This window comes from Carettochelys insculpta, chromosome 4 (genome assembly GCF_033958435.1).
Source record: "Carettochelys insculpta isolate YL-2023 chromosome 4, ASM3395843v1, whole genome shotgun sequence".
NCBI classification, from domain to species: domain Eukaryota; kingdom Metazoa; phylum Chordata; order Testudines; family Carettochelyidae; genus Carettochelys; species Carettochelys insculpta.
In genome coordinates this window covers 33,332,340-33,351,306 of record NC_134140.1, presented here as the reverse complement: position 1 = coordinate 33,351,306, position 18,967 = coordinate 33,332,340, and the positions used below count along the sequence as shown (strand labels likewise).

The following is an 18,967-nucleotide window of genomic DNA, read 5'->3' as shown; positions in this document are numbered from 1 at the left end:
CAGGGTTGACACAGCACCATGACAGTTCAATTTAGCGTGTCCCCACTAGACGCACTAAATCAAACCCTCACCACTGCGTTGATCTTCCTATGAGTGTAAATATACCTTGAATGTGAATTTTCAGAAGTACTCAGTGTTTGCCTAATTCTTCTTTGTTTTGAAGTCAGAAGGATCAGAGTAACCCTAGCATGGAGAATTTTTGAAAATCCCATCCTATATATGCTAATTATTTTGTATTAAATGATGCTTTGACTGCTGTTTCTTATTTTACAAATGAAGAAAAATATTCTCTAAAACTTGACAAATTTAAAGCCGAAAAGGTATGAATTAGAATTCGCCAGTTGGAAATATTGTATGTTTCAATGTCATGTATTTGTTCTTTGACTTGCGTAATCTTTTAGCACTATTCCCTGTTACTAGTGAAATAATTAAATACATATTATATAGAGATTTTTAACAAAAAGATGAAACCAATGAGTTTAGTCTGAGGGGCCCTTTTTTGAAACTATATTTGCATTATTATTTGCTGACTGAAGCAGACATTTGAATGGGGCTTTTTTTATCTCAGTACCACAAAGTATTGTTAAAAATATGAGAGGATTTTATGAGTCACTGAATATCAGAAATCATGGGAAGAGACCGATTTTAATCAAAAAGAAATTACCGGTGTTTCTTTTAATGGAGGATTAAAGATGCAGTCACACAAGTAGTGTCCATAATGAGATACAGGCAACACATTTGAGTGACTAGCACAAATAATATGTTTTAATTCGTATCTTAACCATAAATAGCTTGAAACTCACTTGTCCAGCGCATTCGGTACCTGACTGGTGCCAGATCAGAGAATTTGCTGTACTACAGGAAGTCAATATTGTCTAGCATGTTATGAACACTTCCACTGCTTACTTGGCTCTTAGAAGACATTTAGGGATAAGGGATAAATTATAGCTAAATAGCAGCACAGAACACTGAGAGCCAGGACGGGTAGCTGTAAACAAACTTTATGGGACATGGGAAACTTGGCCACACCTATGATATGTGGTCGTCCAGCTAACTAAAATCATGTCAACACACACAGTATACACATAATATTGAATACTATTCTTAACTTTTGCTAATATTGACACTTCTTGACTCTCATGACTTAATCCCACCTCAGCATGAAGATGACCACTTAAGGTCCCTTCCAGTTCTACGTTATGATTCTATAGGAAATTTGTAGTCAATTGTAATAGGCATTCTAAAAGTAATAAGGTAAGCATACAAATTAATATTACATTTATTCTTGTGGTTATCTCTTTTGCATATTGCAGAGAATTTCAGACTGATTATCTTCTATGTGACTGTAACATTATGTGGATGTATCAGTGGTTAAAGGAAAGAAATATAACAGTACGTGAAACTAAATGTGCCTATCCCAAGACACTGCAGTCACAACTAGTAACATCAGTTAAGCAGGAGTTTCTAACATGTGGTAAGAATTCTAGATAAATTATGGTAATAATTAATGCATATTGGGTTTATTTAGTATGTTGCCAATCCTTTATTTTTAAGCTTTCCTTCAATTTGGCACTTCTGTAGACTGTGGACCAGTTTAATAGAGGGAATCACTACAGACTGACATTAGTCTTCAGACTGCCTTGTTGGCTCTGGTAGCAGAGAGATAGTTGTTGAGTAAGACCATGATCTTACAGCGTTCTCATTTTTGGAAGAGCAGTCCTCTCAAAACCAGGATAAGCAGATTAACTTGACTACTTACTTGAAAAATAGAGTACTAGTGGGGTTGTCCTCTCTTTCCTGTTCATACAGCAAAGAATTAGGAGTGAGGGCCTGTGGGTTTCTGTCTGTAGCTATGATACTAATTCACCGTGGGATCTCATGAAATTTGCCTAAGTTTACCTATCTGCAAATCTTAATATTAACGTTTAGCACTTGGAATTAAGGTGGTTTAGTATTTGTAAAAGAAGTATATAAATGCATGTGATTTGTTTTACTTGTATGTCTGTTTTTTTCTGAAATCAGGCTGGCAAACAGCTTCTGTAATTTACTAGAGTGACTAAACACAGTTTTTGAAAAATACAGTTAGTCCATTAGAGGTCAGTTGAAGGTGTGGTTTGATGTGAAACACAGTTTATTTGTTATGAGATACAGTTTAAATCCTTTTCGGCTCTTTTTAAAAAGCCACCTAAGATAGAGATCTGATTATATCAAACTATATTTCAGATAAAAAAATAATGTTATTTGAGTGAATATTAAAAAGGCATTTTTGTCAGATTGGGTCTATAAAGCATAGTATCTAGTATTTAAAGTTTTTGTTTTGTGTGTTTATTTATTTATGTATTTATTTATTTTATTTGTCCGTCTGTCTTTCTTTTGGATTCTAGAACCTCCTCTTGAATTACCATCTTTCTACATGACTCCATCCCATCGTCAGGTTGTCTTTGAAGGAGACAGTCTGCCCTTCCAGTGCATGGCTTCGTATATTGATCAAGACATGCAAGTGTTGTGGTATCAGGATGGGAAGATTGTTGAAACTGATGAATCTCAGGGTATTTTTGTTGAAAAGAGCGTAATTCATAATTGCTCATTGATTGCAAGGTAAATTCCATGTAAACCCAGCCAACTACCATGTCCTAGTTTATATGGCTTAGTGAAGTAGTTGGTGGCAAATAACAGCCTCTTCTTGGTTCTTATTGATGTGAATATGTAAATTTACAGCAGTGAGGGGGTTAAGAGAAAAAACCCTGGCAGACAATATTACATAATGGCAATCACAATCATTGGGCCAGAGAGAGTGTGAATGACCCTATGTAACTTGGTAGTTAGATCATACAAGTTCAATTCCATCCTCCAATGACCATTTAATTGTTTATACATATTGGACCAGCTTCAACAAAAGAAAGTGATTCTCATTGGTCCAGTGCAATTTAGGTAGTATTGGTTCTTTGACGTACTCATTCTGTTCATGTGGTTTCTTGTATTTTTCCTCGTCACCCTGAGCTACATACACAACATCACAGTTGAGTTTTGCATCCAACATTCCATCTCATGAGGTGGAAGCCTGCATGGCTAGATGACAAATGTTGTTGTTCAGAAACTGTTCAGCAGGGTGTTGCTTAATAGGAGGACCCCCTTGTAGTAGGGTGACTAATTTGGACAAGTGGAAGTATTTTTTCATCTGGGTGCTTGCTTAGAGAATTCAACCAATGCTGGCCTTCATTTTGGACATTATGAAGTACCTTTTATACCCTCAGTCTTCTCTCAGTCAGGTCATTGAGGGTTCATTTAGTGGCGATCTCTGCATTTCATCTGCCTATCCAAAGGAAGATCATTTTCCGTGGGGAGTCATTCATATCCACCTTCATGTCAAAAAGCCGGTTCCTTTGTGAGACCTTAGTACTATCCTGATTCCCATGATCGGTCTGCTGTTCAAATCCATGGTCAGTAAGCTAAAAAGATCATGTCTGAGTTAGCTAAGAATAGCAAGAGAATGCTCTCCCTTTATTAACAAGGGACAAGATAATTAAAAGTGTAGAGGTGAGGCAAATAGGTTGAGTGTAAATAATGCATGGGCAGAGCATGTTGCACACAGATTGGTTCCTTCAAAATAACCAGTCCAATCCCAAAACATCTGATGCAATATAATGTGTAGATGTATGTAAAGGAAGAGATTTTCTGTGTAACTTTGGGTGTGTGATATGCCCGAACCCACTCTATACATTCAAGTGATCTAGTCCAAATAAAGGAACCTGAGTGACAAAATCTGGATTTTATTTCTTTTTTGGTCTGCCAGAAAATTAGAGGTGCTCTAGATAAGCAAAGTAGAAAAGATCTGAGGGACTCCCAGTAAACTTCCCATGTTACATCAGCATATGGATTAGCTCAGATCATGCCTCTCTGGAGTTTGTGGGATTGTCCAATAAGGGCCAAAGCTTGCTGATGACATTCCTCAGTAATCTTTCAGTTTGGACACTTGCAGGGCATCTGTGCATACATTTACCAGTCATTGGAGTGTCTGCTGTGTCTAGGTCAGATACAGAGTTTGAGCAGGGCATCCTGCAGTCATTTTTAAGTAGACTTCAAGCTCCCACTCTTGCGAATACTCCTGTGAATGCTGCTTGGAATATATCACTACAACCCCTCAAAGAAGCAGAGATGTTTACCTATTTATATTATAACTGTTCTTCTTTGATGTGACCTCAGATGTGCATTCTATGACTCACTTTTTGTTCTCTGTGTTGGAATCTCTATTCTTGACATTCTGTGCAAAAGAAACAAGAGGATGAGGGTCAGGATAGCTCTGCCCTTTAATAGTGAGCATGATCCCATAAGTAATGTTATACAAATTTCTCTGGCTTTGGTGCCCTGTGAAAACACATCTGAATGGAAAACACTTCTGCACCAACATCTTGAAGAACAACCGTTATAAGTAATTATCTTTATGATTACACGTCCTCCTCTCCTCAGTCAATATATAGGACCCAAAACAAATATTTTCAGCTTACCACATTTGTTTCTGGAGTTTTCATATTCAGATCAACTCAAACTAAAAATTACATTTTGAATTTTTTTGTAGCTTCCAACAAACTTAAAAATAGGCAAAACCAATCTGTAACTGTAATAAATAGTTCTGCCTTCATAGAGTGATGGACTACAGAACCTAGATCTCAGCCACAGTTAATTATTAGTTCTTGGGCTCCTGGGTGGTTGGTTTCTAGTATTGGTAAGTCCGTTCACAGTCACATTACTGAACTGCCGTTTCTCTGGTTTTTCTGAGCACTGTTCCCTTTTCATAAATACTTCTCATGCATTTTGCTGAAGTTCAGTTTTTGTTTTTTATTTTTGTTCTTGTTTTTTTTTGTCTTCATAGTGCCTTAACTATCTCAAACATTCAAGCTGGATCCACTGGCAACTGGGGTTGTCATGTGCAAACCAGACGTGGAAATAATTCGAGAACTGTAGACATCGTAGTATTGGAGAGCTCTGCACAGTATTGCCTTCCAGAGAGGGTTGTCAACAATAAAGGAGATTTCAGGTTGGTGGCAACAAATTGTTTCATGAGGTGTTGTTTGATTCTGCTTTTCAGTTAGCAGCTTGTATTAAAAGGCATCTTACTGGTGTGTGTGCCTGCATGAGATATAAGACGTTCTTACAGTTTCAATTATACCAAAGTGGCATATGGATGAAAAAAATCCAAGCAGTGATACTGTGAAATATTGTTGACTTTTAACCAATATTGCGTAAATCCATTAGAAAATAAATTGATGGTAAAGTATTATATTCTAAATATGTAAATATACCTTTTAGTGAACATGTTTAGAAATGGCTTGTAACTTAAACTTGGAACACAGCTAATCCAAGATTTGTCTTCAGTATTGGCATTCTACTTACAAGTTTTTAATTATCTCCCATGTATGAAATCACTACAATAGTGCTATAAAATATTGGGTCCTTTTAAGTAGTACAATAATTGTACTGCTAGTGGTAGCTCTAGTTTTCCATTGTGTTAGTTATTACAGTCTATCTTGTTTTTATTCTTTACTTATCTTTTCACCTGTTTTCCCTTTTCCGATCTCTTATGCTGCTGGTCACTCTAACAACACATTACTTCTGGAGGTGCCAGCTATCACAATTAGATTTCCTATATGTAAGTTAATTCTTTTTCTGACTTCTCTTTTGCACCTTCCTACAGTAGTTCTAGTGAGAAACAAAATGTTGTTGGCACGTATATTTTTATTAGAGTTAATTTTCTTATCGCTGTTTTTCTTGACAAAGAGCTCTCTCTTGTGATTCGTTAACTTAGGCTGGTTTAAATGGTACTTGCTAGTAGTAGTTTTCTTTTGTAAACCCATCACCTTTCTCCCTACCCCCATGATTAAGTTGCTATTCAGTTATACAGTTATATGAATTTTGAGTGAAATATTGCTTATTTGCATCATACTACTGTTGCAGATGTGCCTGGTAGGATAGGGTGGTTTGTTGTGGTGGTGGTGGTGGTGGTTTTTTTTTTTTTTTTTTGGCGGGGGGGGTGGGGGGAGAGCGAGTAATTCCTTCCTGAGTTGGATGCTTGAGAGAGCTATCCAGAGATCCTGTCTTATCTTCAGTTAAATGTGCATACCATGTTGTAGCAAACAGATTAATGTATAGATGGCAATGAGTTTGGTATAATACTATGTAAGCTTAACAGAAATCCATTAAAGTCATATGCGCAATGCCATCTCCGTACCTGTTATGTCTGCAAGAATCAGCTCTGCTAGTCATTCATTGACATGGGTAACATATACACAGTAAGGTTTCCCCCACGCCCCCCTTGTAAAGATTCTCCCCTTTCCTCACCTGAATACATTCAGCATATTCAGAGTGTACTTTCCAGGTAGAGAGCCTCAATTTAAAAGACCTTACCATTTTTCATAAGGATTCATCGCCTAATTTGGTTCAGTGTTTGAATCATTAGCGTCCCCAGTTTGGGCCAGGTACTGACTGAAAGTACAACATGAACACTGATCGGAATCAAACCTCTACTGCATAGGCATGAGGAAATTATTTTAGTTCACCTCATTAATCCATTTTGGGATGAAATTTTGAATTCTTTTGACAACAGAGGGAGTTTTGCCATCAATGTCAATGGAATCAGATTTCGCTCATGATGCCTAATGTATTTGTGGCTTTCTGTCTTTTTGTTGGCTTTTAATCTCAATCTTCCCCTTTTAAAATTAAATTGTTTTGTAGTTTAAAGGCTTGCTCTAATGTACTTGCACTGTGGTAATGCTACAACTATCCCTTTGTAAGCTTATATAAAGGATCTTTACGTGTTCTTCTGGCAGTGGTTTGTATTGTATTACACTGAGAGGACATGCACCGTATGCCGAGAGCTGGAACTTTTGAAAGTAGTAGAGTCTGTTGGTCTGCATGCATGCACTTGCATTGCCTCATGGTTTCTCCTGAGATGATAATAAAGGGCAGGGCGGACCAGCCATTTCTTGAATTCCTTCCCACCACTGCATAATCTGAGCTAGACCTTATTGCTTTTCTTTCACTGGTGAAACACTTTCCAGGTGTCCCAGGAAAGCTGTTTTTATTCTTGTACGCAGTGAAAAGTTTACTGATTTTGTACTTCTTTTAGTGATTCTAGTAATTTTTAAAGAATTAAGGACTTTGCAATGTTGTTTCCCCTGTTTCCTGCCAACCTTCTCTCCCCCACCACCCCTGTCTGGATACTGGATTATACCAAAGATGCCAGGATGAAAAGCTTGCCCTTTCTGCCTTCATTTGTTTTTGCTCAGAAGTAGCATGGGCACTTTGAAGTACCTGTGGCTGACCCACAGCTACTCACAAGCCGGCATTTCGAAGTCCCAGAGGAGTAAAGGGACTTTAAAGTAGTCCTTTCAGGCATTTCAAAGTACCCACGGCTACAAGCAAACCAGCACTTCGAAGTTTGACACTTTGAAGTTGCCCCAGGGGAGATTTAGCCAAATGACGTGTTGTATATGCACTGCGGCACTTCATTAGTAATGTCCCAACACCCTAATTACCATGCCCCCTTCGAAGTTGAGGGGGTTAGTCTAGACACAGACAATGAGTCCTTGTATTCCCTTACCTACACGACTGGCTGTGGGTGGTACAATCCCAAAGAAGGTTTGGATATTGTTATCCATGTTTCTTCTACTTCTCTTCTCACTGGGAGTAAATGTTGAAAAATCATCTTTACATCCTACACAATCCCTCCAGGTCAATGGAGCTTTCATCAATACAACCTCCGTGTATGCTTATCTGCCAAAGATGGGTTCCACACCTTATTGGACATGATCCCTTCACTGACATCCAACCTGTTGGTTTCAGCCAGAACTTGCTTTTCCCTTCTCAGCCACAGAAGTATGTCTCTGGAAATGGTTCTTTGCCCATAGTGTCCTCTTATCAGGGATGGAGAATGTGATTGCTGATGCTCTGAGCAGGAACTTTGCAGGTGACCATGAATGGGAACTGCATGATGTGGTAATGTCGGATGTTTCTGGTAAATTTGGTAAAATTTCAGAGGCCTCTTTGTATTTCACACCAACACAAAGTACATTCCGTACTCAGTGCCCATTCACTGAGCAATGCTGTGGTCTTCAATTCGTTCAAATGGATCGGTTACATCTTCCTTTCCTGCCGCGCTCTCCACATATTGTTCACAAACTCTGGGAGGGGGTGATGGTGATTCTGATCACTATATTCAGCCTCTCATTCTGGTTTTCTCTATTGTTCAAAACATCCTCTATTTCTGCCACCAGTATTTCTCAAGCTGCATGGACAATACAGTCAGAGACTCAGGCACCCAATCCACATACTTGGTGCACACTTCCACTAGCACAGGAATGTTGATTGGCAGTACAAGATATCCTCTCCAGTAGCAAAAAAATTCCACAAGACAATTCTACTAAGCTAAATGAGCACATTTCATGGACAGGTCAGAGACTCAGGCACCCAATCCACATACTTGGTGCACACTTCCACTAGCACAGGAACGTTGATTGGCAGTACAAGATATCCTCTCCAGTAGCAAAAAAATTCCACAAGACAATTCTACTAAGCTAAATGAGCACATTTCATGGACAGGTCTTGCCTCTTAAGCTGTCTGCAGCCCAATGCTCATAGGCTATTTATTGTATCTGTATCTGAAGTCCTCAGGATTACCGATCAACTCCATCAGGATGAATGCAGCAGCTATTAGAACTTTCAGCCCTCTGGGGGAGGGATATTTTATTTTTACCCCACCTTTTGACTACCAGTTTGGGAAGGGCATTATATGTAAATACCCACCCACTCAGTCGAGTTCTTACATTCCAAATTTCTACCAAAAATGGTTTTCTGTTCTACCTCAACCAGCCCATACATTTGCCAACTCTCTTTCCCAAGCCACATGTCTCAAATAAGGAATGGTGGCTTCACACCCTCAATGTCTCTGGATAAAAAAAAGAGAGCTACATGAAGCAAGCCTTTCTGTAAGTCTCCTAGAATATTTTTTGTCATAGCAGACACTATCTCTACCCAGAGAGACTCAGAGCAGGTCTCAGGTTGCATTACAGTCTTCTGTCAGTTAGTAGTCTGGTCTCCACTAGATGGGATATGGGCCCATTCCACAAGAGCACTACCACAGTACACTACAGTGTGACTCTTATGGACATACGTAAAGCAGTCATGCAGCATTCCATGCACACTTTCCTTATTATGACTTAGTGATTGATTCTACAAAGAAGGGTATATTTCTTGTCTGTAACTGGAGGTTCTTCAAAATGTGTGGTCCCCTTCTCTATTCCAGTCTCACCCTCCTTCCCCTATGGTGGTAGAGCTGCAGTAGAAAAAAACTGAAGATTTTGTCAGTCTACCCGTCCTTTATTGTCATGGGTGAAACCATGAGGCAATGTAAGAATGCACACATGAACCTATGGATGCTACTACTTCGTTAAGCTCTGAGTGCATGCTTATAACCGTCTTTGGAATACAAACAGAGACTACTCATCTCAAAGACCCTGCAATTATAGGTAAGTAATCTCCTGTTCTCACATTTTTTTGCAGTATTATTTGTGTGCATCACACCCTTTTGGTGCATGTTGCTGTGTCATTCGTTCACTTTCCTGTCAGTCTCTTTCTCTTGTCTTTATCCTTCCTGATAAAACACAGAGTGAAATTTGAGCTCTGGAAGCATTTTAAACTTTTTTCTATGGGGTGTGAGGGCAGGACTGGTACTTTAGTTTAATATTCTTAGTTTCTTTTCTTCTGCACTACTATCATCAGTTGAGTTACTCAGTCTTACCTTGCCTCCTTATTTTGTGCTGAAGTCATGCAAGACTCACTGTTTTTCAGTGTTAATATTTTATAGCTAAGGGTTTCCATTAACTCCCAACATAACTACAGTCATGCAAGCATATAGAAAACTCTTTTGTAGTATTTGTCAGTTTTAAAAAATTAAGAAGTAGAGATACATATAAAGGAGTAAGTGGCGGACAATTTTAAGACTTTTTTCTTTTAAAAAAAACAGGTTTTTTGTTTTGTTTTGTTTTGTTTTAACTAGGGGTAAAGGGATTTATTTGTATTTCTCAAACCAAAATTCTGATATATCATTTACAATGTCTAATGGTACTTCACTGATTAAAATTCACAGTTTGAGACATAAATAGTGTCTAAAGGATATTTTTATGGTCGGATTCTTAATGGACTTACTGATAAATTCAGTTTTTGTGGTGTAATGGGAAAATAAAGGAACAGAGTAAAAAGGTTCCTCTTACAGTGTTTTCTGTTCATTAGGAGAAATGTATTATATTGGGGAACAGGAGTTTTACTTCCTTTCTCTAGACTGAAAGGTGAAGAAATTTGAACAGATGCAAGCTCTATTCATTAAAGAACATACACAGTCATTTAAATCACTTATGTTTTTTTATGAGACAATTGTGAATTTTTCTTTTCTGATTTGCCATTAGAAGTAGAAACAGATGGCAAAGGCTTATTTTAAAGTGTACTCCATTAAATTAACCTGTGCTGCTCACTGATTGTTCCCTGTAATAGGATTTTACCCCTCTGGAATTCATTGGAAGGAAATAGGGTTTCAGGAAATTCTAATTCTGCCAGGGGTTTACTATAGCAGATTTTCATTTGTGATACTAAAGCAGTAATAATAAAGAGGAATTTTTCACTTTTGAGACTAAATGGAAATCAAGCTTTGGCTCAAAGAGGAAATTATTCTGAGCAGTTGGCTGTAAATGTTCCTAGGTGAATTTTCTTGTATAATTTAGACAGGTAGAGTATAGTTGGAAGTGGTTGTTTCTGCTTTGAGTTAGTTTCAAGACTGAAGTAGTAGAATTGAAATGCAGCTCTTACCTCATCAGAAAATAGCATATGCAAGATAGGATAAAGAATATTTACAGTCAGTATGGTTGGTTCATTTAGGCAATGTCTGTGCTAGAGGGGTTCCAAGCTTGTCATGCCGAGGGCGGTTGTGGGGATAAGCTCCCATAGACTATAAAATTCCCTCAATGGCGCGCTGAGAAGGTTAAAAATGGACATTGTCGCCCTTCAGGAGACAGGACTCTCATCTTCCGGCAGTCTAAAGGAGAAAGATTTCACTTTTTTCTGGATGGGAAAACCCCCTAGTGAGACCAAAGAGCACGGTGTGGGTTTTGCAATCAAGAATAGTCTGATTGGCTCCATCACACCACCCACAGGGCACTCGGAAAGGCTTATACAACTCCAGGAGCAAACATCTGCAGGCCTGACCAACAACATCGGTGCCTATGCTCCAACATTGACCTCTTCCCAAGAAGCTAAGGACAAGTTTTATGATGAGCTCAGCATCGCAATCTAAGAAATTCCAAATCGCGAGCCACTGATCATTCTTGGGGATTTTAACGCAAGAGTTGGTGCTGACCATTCCAGCTGACCCACATGCTTAGGGCAATTCAGAGTTGGTAAGTTAAATGAGAATGGGCAGCGACTGCTGGAGCTTTGCTGCCAGCACAGTCTCTGTGTTACCAACACCTTCTTCAAGACCAAGCCCCAGCACAGTGTGTCATGGCGTCATCCCAGGTCCAAACACTGGCACCAGCTTGTAAGGCACACCTGCATGGGCAACGTCAAGCTGACTCGCAGCTATCATAGTGCAGACTGCGACTCCAACCATTCACTCGTTGCCAGCAAGATCAGGCTTCAACCTCGGAGTCTGTATCGAACAAAGAATGCAGGTAGGCCACGAATCAACTTCTGTATGACCAAAGACCCCGAGAGGGTTGCACAGTTTACCCGTGCCCTCGATGCGGCCCTTCCTAGCCCAACCAGTGCAGATGCCAGCGGAAGGTGGGCATACCTTAGGGATACCATCTACAACACAGCGATGTCGACTTTTGGTAAGAAGCAGACGAAGTCAGCTGACTGCACACTCAGAAGAGCTGCTGCCCATCGTTGAGGAGAAGCGGCTCACAGTGACAACATACAAGACATCCCCTAGTGAGAGGAACTTGCAGATACTCAGGGCCACTGGTGGTACAGTCCAAAGGACAGCCAGGCGCTGTGCTAATGACTACAGGCTTCAGCTCTGCTCCAGAATCCACACCTGTGCAGACAATGGCAACATAAAGGGCATATATGGTGGAATCAGGGAAGCCATTGGACCAATTCAAAATAAGATTGCTTCCCTGAAGGCACTCAATGGAGAGATCCTTAAGGACCGCTCCAAACAGATGGAAAGGTGGGTGGAGCATTACTCAGAGTTGTATGCTTCGGAGAGCACTGTCACAGAAGCAGCACTGAACGTCATTAGGTGCCTTGGAACTTTGTCAGAGCTCAACAATGTACCAACAGCGCTGAAGGTCAGCCAGGAACTTGATGCACTGGCAGTTGTGAAAGCCCCAGGTAAAGACGGCATTCCATCAGAAATTCTCAAGTGTGCTAAGAGCAGCCTGATTCCAGAACTGTATAGGCTGCTGTGTCAGTGTTGGAAGGAGCGGAAGGTACCACAAGACATGTGAGATGCCAACATAGTCACTCTTTACAAGAACAAGGGTGACAGGAGCGACTGTAACAACTATCGTGGTATATCCCTCCTTAATACTGTTGGAAAGCTCTGTGTCTGGGTAGTATTAAAAAGGCTGCAAGTCCTTGCAGGACAAGTCTATCCTGAGTCACAGTGTGGGTTTAGAGCTAAAAGATCTACCATCGATATGATATTTTCCCTTAGGCAGCTGCAGGAAAAGTGCAGGGAACAGCAAACGCCACTATGCATTGCATTCATCGACCTAACCAAGGCTTTTGACCTTGTTAGCAGAAATGGTCTTTTTCAAATTCTGGAAGAGATTGGCTGTCCCCTCACCCTGCTCACCCATCAAATCTTTCCACGAGGACATGAAGAGAGTCATTGTCTATGATGCATCCACTTCCAAACCTTTCAGTATCCACAGTGGAGTGAAGCAGGGTTGCGTTCTGGCCCCTACACTTTTTGGAATATTTTTCCATCCTGCTCAAATATGTCTTTGGTTCAGCCACAACAGGCATTTACCTTCACACGAGATCTGATGGCAAGCTCTTCCAGCTGTCTAGGCTAAAAGCAAGGACCAAAGGGCAAACAAGGTGCTTATGAGACTTCCTCTTTGCAGATGATGCAGCTGTTACAACTCATACACAGGAGGAACTGCAGCACCTCATGAATCGCTTTGCGGATGCCTGCACAGAGTTCAGGCTTATCATCGATACCAAGAAAACACAAGTGATGAATCAGGACACTAACCATCCGCTTGCCATAAGCATCAACGATCACCAGCTGGAAGTTGTCCATGAGTTTGTTTACCTGGGCTCCACAATATCCGACAACCTCTCCCTTGAAAGGAGATTAACAAACGTATTGGAATGGCTGCCACCACACTATCCAGGCTAACAAAAAGAGTATGGTCCAACAGGAAACTCACAGAGCACACCAGAGCACAAGTCTATAGCGCCTGCATGCTGAGTACCCTCCTGTACAGCTGCGAAACTTGGACGCTGAGCTCCAAGTATGAAAAGAGCTCAACTCATTTCATATGCATTTCCTGAAATGCATCCTGGGAATCTCCTGGCGGGGCAAGGTGACCAGCAACACGGTGCTCAAACGAGCAGGGACTGCCACCATGCACACTTGATCAAGCAGAGATGCCTGCGATGGCTAGGTCACATCTCCTGTATGCAGGACGGTTGCATACCTAATGATTTCCTCTACGGTGAACTGGCGACAGGGACCAGGCCTGTTGGAAGACCTCATCTCTGCCACAAAGATGTGTGCAAGCGTGACTTGAAGGCTGCTAACATCAGCACTGCCACCTGGGAGACGCTTGCCACCGATCGATGCCTGTGGAAGCAACGGGTGAAAAAAGGACTGTCTCAGTATGAAGACAACCTCAGGCAACAAGCAGACGAGAAAAGAACCCTGAGGAAGTCCCGCCCCCAGTCCATCAACCAGGACTCAGTGTTCTCCTGTAGATAGTAGGCATCCTTCGATCCCGAGGGATCATGGGTTTGCGCCCCAGTTGGACTGATTCGAGCAGCGTCTTCTGTGGCTGGGCAATCCAATCCGGGAGTGGCAGTCCTTTCCACGCTCTGAGCAACAGTAGGCTGACGTTGCTCTGGTATCACGGGCATGGATCTTCCTGAGGGCTCTCCTGTCTTCCGCTTCCTTCACCAAGGTAGTTTCATACATAACAAGAGCTTCCTTCACTCCGTTTCCAGGCATGCCTGTCTGAGGCGAGCGAATGCCAGGTGTTCGCACTGATAGAGAGAGCGCTGAGGTCACGCTTGCATGTGTCCTTGTAGAGCAATTTAGGTCGCCCTTTCGGCTTCTTTCCAGATGCCAGTTCACCGAAGAGGAGGTCCTTCGGTATTCGGCCATCCATCATGAGTGAAACATGCCCCAGCCAGCACATACGTCTCTGTTTGAGAAGGGTGAACATGGAGGCGGTGCCTGCCCTCTCAAGCACTGCGCTATTGGGGACCTTGTCCTGCCATGAGATACCGAGTATGCGCCTAAGGCAGTGCATGTGGAATGTGTTGAGCCACTGCTCTTGTTTTGAGCACAAAGTCCATGTTTCACTGACGTACAGCAGTGTGCTCAAAACACAGGCTGTGTAGACCTGCACCTTGGTGTGTACAGTGAGCTTATTGTTAGCCCATACTCTCTTCATTAGCCTGGAGGACATTGTGGCAGCTTTTCCAATGAGCTTGTTGATCTCGCTGTCAAGTGACAAGTTGTCCGAGATAGTTGAGCTTAGGTACACAAACTCATGGCCGACTTCCATTTCGTAGTCTAACACGTTGATAGATGGCTCGTTACCCACGTTTTGGCCCATCACCTGGGTCTTCTTGAAGCTGATTGTGAGGCCAGATTCCATACATGCATCCGCAAAGCGAGTTATGAGTGACTGCAGTTCCGGCTGAGTGTGAGCAGCAATAGCTGCATCGTCAGCAAAAAGGAACTCCCTTAGACACTTCGTAAGCACCCTGGTCTTCACTCTAAGCCTCAACAGTTTGAAGAGGTTGCCGTCTGTTCTCGTGCGGAGAGAGATGCCCTCTGTAGCAGTTCCGAAGGCATATTTGCGCAAAACTGCAAAGATGCCGCCGAACAGTGTTGGAGCCAGCACACACCCCTGCTTCACTCCGCTGAGATTCTCAAAGGGTTCGGATGTGGATCCGTCGTATACGACGGTACCCTTCATGCCTTCATGGAAGGCCATAATAATGCTGAGCAGAGTTGGTGAACAGCCGATCTTAGCCAGAATCGTGAACAGACCTTTTCTGCTAAGAGGTCAAATGCCTTGGTCAGATCGATGAAGGCAATATACAGAGGTTTGTTCTGCTCCCTGCGCTTTTCTTGTAGTTGCCTAACAGAGAAAACCATGTCTATGGTGGACCGTTCAGCTCTGAACCCACACTGAGACTCAGGGTAGACTCTCTCCACAAGAACATTGAGCCTCTTGAGAACAACACATGCAAATAGCTTCCCCACTGTACTGAGAAGGGAGATGCTGTGATAGTTGTTACAATCGCTTTTGTCACCCTTGTTCTTGTAGACAGTAACAACATTAGCATCCCTCATATCTTCTCTCCAGCATTGGCACAGTATTCCATGCAGCTCTGAAACTAGGGTTCCATTGGCACATTTGAGGATTTCTGAGGGAATGCCATCTTTCCCTGGGGATTTTCCAGAAGAGAGTGCTTTTAGCGCGTCGCTGAGTTCCTCCAAGGTGGGCTCAGCATCGAGTTCAGTCACGGTGGGCAGAGGCTCAATGGCATTCAGGGCTCTCTCTGTAACTACAGTCTCTCTGGCGTACAACTGTGAGTAGCGTTCCACCCAGCGTTCCATCTGCTTGGTTCTGTCCTTCAAGAACTCACCTGTAGCCAACTTAAGTGGGGCAGTCTTTCTTTGTGATGGACCAATGGCCTGCTTGATCCCATCATACATTCCTCGCATGTTACCAGTGTCTGCGGCCTGCTGAATCTTGGAGCAGAGTTGGAGCCAGTAATCGTTGGCACACCACCGAGCAACCTACTGCACTTGACTCCAAGCAGACCAGAGCGCCTGCAGGTTCACCTCACTGGGAGAGGACCTGTATGCAGCCAGTGCCTGTCTCTTCTTCTCAATCAGGGGCATCAGCACTTCAGTGTGGGCTTCAAACCAATCAGCAGAGTTGACTGTCTTCTTCCCAAAGGTAGATATCTCAGTATTATAGATAGTGTCCCGTAGTTGTTCCCATCTCTTGCTGATATTAGTGTCTTCCGGGCGGGGCAAGGCCTCTTCAAGTGCTTGGGCAAACTTGCATACTTTTGAAGGGTCACGAGTCTTGCCAGTGTCAATGCGCAGCCTCCCTTCCTTTTTGGAGTGAAAGAATCTTTGCAGCTGGACACACACCTTACTACACACGAGCAAATGGTCAGTGTCACAGTCTGCGCTGTGGTAGCTACGTGTCACCCTGACATTACCTAAACAGCTGCGTTTGGTGAGGACGAGGTCAAGCTGGTGCCAATGTTTTGATCTTGGGCGTCGCCACGAAACTTTGTGCTGGGGTTTGACATTGAAGAAGGTATTGGTTATGCAGAGGTCATGTTGGGAGCAGAGTTCAAGGAGGAGCTGTCCGTTTTCATTCATCCTCCCAGTTCCAAACTGTCCCAGACAGGATGGCCAGCTGTGGTGGTTGCTGCCAACTCTGGCATTGAAGTCGCCAAGGATGAATAGCGGCTCATGGGAAGGTACCTCACTGATGGCAATGCTAACCTCATCATAGAACTTGTCCTTAACTTCCTGGGCAGAAGTTAAAGTAGGCTCACAGACGCTGAAGATGTCGACCATGCCCACTGGTGTTTGAAGCTGGATTTTCAGCATTCTCTCAGTTCCCACATTTGGTGGTATGACTGAGCCAACTAGGCTGTTTCTGATTGCGAAGGCAACACCATGTTCCCTGGTCTCTTCTGGAGGCTTCCCATGCCAGAAAAAGGAAAAGTCCTTCTCCCTGAGACATCCAGAGGATGATAGCCTTGTTTCCTGGAGGGCCACAATGTCCATCCGCAGTCTTCTCAGCTCGTTGTTAATGATTGCTGTCTTCCAGGGGTTACTAATGCTCTGTAGGTCTTCTGTAAGGCCCAGAGTCATGGTCCTTACACTCCACGTGCCCAGGCTGAAGGCTGGATTATTTTGTTGCTTGTTTGTTTCGCCTGGTGTAAGGTTAATGAGCCACCTGTTGGTGATTCCCTAAGCCTCACACACCCAGTGGAGCAAGTGGACTGTGGCGAGGCAGCACCTACTTGGCTGGGGGCTGCCCAGCTTGAGGCAGGCGGTAGCTGCCCAGTGAGATCCGAAGACCTCTCCCACCGTCGGAAGCAACCCTTGGCGCCTCACTCTACGTCAGTCGAGTGCAGTGTCTTAATACCAGTAACTGCTTCTTGCCATGTTGTGTCACCTCTCAGAAAGCGATGCCGGAGTGTCCTCTCCAGGGCGCAGGCCTGGGCAAGTAAGTTTGAAGAACCAGCTGATGCCCAGCAGCAGGTTCCCTCTCTCCACGCCACTGATGTACTCCAAGGGAAAGGCGAAAGCCAGTACAGCTTGGCACCAATGTCGTCACAGGAGCTGCCAGAGTGAGATTGAGCACAACCTCAAACTGCCTTAGGGGCTCCATCTCTGGATTTTTCCTTGGGGTTTACTCCCGAAGCCTTTCCCATGACTAGTTTCAAGGGTTGTCATAGCCAGGGGTGGTAGCGGGGATAAGCTCCCACTATCTATAAAATGCTCCCATGGTGTGCATCTCCAATAGCCTCTGACAACCGAAGTCCAGCTCCTGGCCTTCACGTGTGGCTTAGTTTCTGAACCTGGCAAAACTGTTTGCACTGACAGGAGAAGGGGCGAAGGCGGGTGACTGGCGCCTTAAAACCAGCTGCTTTGGGCAGATGGGACTCGTTAGCCTGGGAAGGCCGCCCACCTAGGAGAAGGAAACTCTGATTTAAAACCTCCTCTGCCTTGCGGCGATACCTAGTCATGGGGAAAGGTTCTCCTGTACCCTGTGCAGAAAAGACTGTCACTCATGAATCGGACTTTACAGCCACACTAGCTGCTGCCTTCGATCCAACCCCAGGTGCAACAGCACACCATAGTCCTCTGGGACTTACGGATGCCTACCTACTTACCTGTGCTAGAGGGTTTTGTCGACAAAACCTGGAGAGCATCCAGGTTTCCAAGGCGTTCTGTCAAGAGTAAATCAACAGAATGCAGCACTTTGCTGACAGTCTTATCCCACTTCCCATGATGCATAACACCTCTGTTGACAGAGCTCTTTTGACAGAAAGCTGGTTTGGACATTTCGGGTCGGGGGAGTCAACAGACAGGTCTTCCAAGACATCAGGCAGCCCTGTCTGCTGTGCTTCTAGTTGGCTACTTCTTTGAGATCCGCACTTGCGATCCACTTGGCTGTTGGGTTGCAATCTGTCAACAGAAGTTTTATCAGAAGATATCTTCCAGTAAAAATTCCTGTTAACAAAGCGCTGTGATCTAGACATAGCCTTAGGGGTAGTTTGGTTGACCTGTGATTTTGTAACAACTAGGTCAATATTATCTTCATAAATACAACTTTTACATAAATAAATGCTACTTAGTGTGTTTTATTCAAATAACAACTTTGAATTAAGTTATTACACATGGCTATTTAATGTAAATCGTATACCAGTTTTTGGTATATCAAAATATATACCAGCTTTTATGTGTCAGTAAAACCTTCATCTGTTCAAAATAGTTTTAAGATGACAGCATTCATATATCTGGAATATAAAAGATAATTTGGTTTGAAAATTATTATGTGCTAAAGATGATAAATCTGAAGACTGACTGGCCTAATGGATTTCAAAGAAGGTAATCTAAATATACCTTTTTCAAAAAGTACCTAAATGTTAGGTCATCTTTAAAGCACAATGTATTATTTATAAACAAATGTTA

At 42.7% G+C, this 18,967-nt stretch overlaps 1 protein-coding gene across 2 annotated transcripts in view; it reads left to right on the top strand.

The window, feature by feature from the left end:
• ADGRA3 (adhesion G protein-coupled receptor A3) overlaps positions 1-18,967 on the top strand; it is a 110,169-nt gene that overhangs the window by 46,332 nt on the left and 44,870 nt on the right. For both annotated transcript variants that reach the window (XM_074992552.1, XM_074992553.1), the window contains 3 exons: positions 1,314-1,474; positions 2,385-2,598; positions 4,871-5,035. In XM_074992552.1, the coding sequence (XP_074848653.1) occupies positions 1,314-1,474; positions 2,385-2,598; positions 4,871-5,035 (540 nt within the window). The remainder of the gene's footprint in view (positions 1-1,313; positions 1,475-2,384; positions 2,599-4,870; positions 5,036-18,967) is intronic.